At 35.6% G+C, this 1031-nt stretch overlaps 1 protein-coding gene across 1 annotated transcript; it reads left to right on the top strand.

The window, feature by feature from the left end:
• The first annotated feature begins 201 nt into the window (after positions 1 to 201).
• On the top strand, positions 202 to 670 carry LOC106331144 (uncharacterized protein At4g04775-like). The gene is made up of 2 exons (XM_013769476.1): positions 202 to 366; positions 470 to 670. The coding sequence occupies exons 1-2, from the start codon at positions 202 to 204 to the stop codon at positions 668 to 670; spliced, it is 366 nt and encodes a 121-aa protein (XP_013624930.1).
• The last annotated feature ends 361 nt before the right edge of the window (positions 671 to 1031 follow it).

Below are 1031 nucleotides of genomic sequence, written 5' to 3'. Positions count from 1 at the left end.
AACTTGGTGAAACTTCTATCATGAAAATCGTAGGATAAATTTTCCCGTCAACCAGATTTTTTGAATTTTTAATTTTCCCGCAGACCCCAAAATCGTTTAAGCGAAGTATTAAAACCCTTTTTTGGGGTTTCCTCATTTTCATCTTCCCCTTTCTCTCTCTTCCCCATTTATCTCTCAACTTTCATTCTCTCCCAAGAAATAATGTCCGATTCATCGTCTTATACGACCGGTGGTGGGATACGAGTAAGAACTCCGGGAATACCTATTAAGTGTTGGTGCGGAGAGCGCATCAAAGAGCTCATCTCTAAAACCAATCTAAATCCATATCGCCGGTATTATCGGTGTCGCTATGCGGCTCAAAGGAAGGTACGTTCGTGTAGCCTTAGTTATTGAAGGCTTTTTAACTGAAGTTGTACCTTTATATTTTTTGAACAGTTGTGCGTTTAATTTTTTGAACAAAATGTTGTAGCTTGAGAACGACAATCACATCTTCAAATGGGTTGATAAAGCTTTCACTGATGAGATACAACATTTGGACTACCAAGTTCGAATGCTAGAAGAAGAAGTTCAAGTACTCAAAGCAACAATAACGAGTGGTCCCAAAATAATGAAAGGAGGTTGTCTTATTCTTGGTCTCGGTGTCGTTGTAGGAATTTTGATGTACAAGTAATTCCTAAAGCTATGACGAAGTTAAACTTTCTGTTTTTTCTAAGGTTTTCGTATGTTTCGCCTAAGTTATGCGAAGTTGAACGATTATGAAGTTTGATCTATTGAAAAAGTTCCTCTAATTTGTACGGTGTTGGACATTTGAGAAAGTGAAACTAACACAAAATTTGACCTGTTTACACGAACACAAACTTTAAGTTTGTCTAATTTTTACAAAGTTTGAAAATTGAAAAAGTTAAAAGCATAAAGTTTCACCAACATTTAACATAGGAGTTTTAACACTCATTAGCAATTTTACAGCAAACTAAATGGTTTAACTTTCTGTTTTTTCTAAGCTTCTCGTATGTTTCACCTAATTTATGCGA

This window comes from Brassica oleracea, chromosome C3 (assembly GCF_000695525.1).
Source record: "Brassica oleracea var. oleracea cultivar TO1000 chromosome C3, BOL, whole genome shotgun sequence".
NCBI lineage: Eukaryota > Viridiplantae > Streptophyta > Magnoliopsida > Brassicales > Brassicaceae > Brassica > Brassica oleracea.
The sequence above is the reverse complement of the archived record's forward strand: the minus strand, read 5'-3'. Positions and strand labels throughout refer to the sequence as shown.

Excerpts from the sequence above, each read along its gene's own strand:
- LOC106331144 (XM_013769476.1), top strand. The coding sequence starts at position 202 with ATGTCCGATTCATCGTCTTATACGACCGGTGGTGGGATACGAGTAAGA. Across the intron at positions 367-469 it reads GCTATGCGGCTCAAAGGAAG|CTTGAGAACGACAATCACAT; the intron begins GTACGTTCGTGT and ends AAAATGTTGTAG.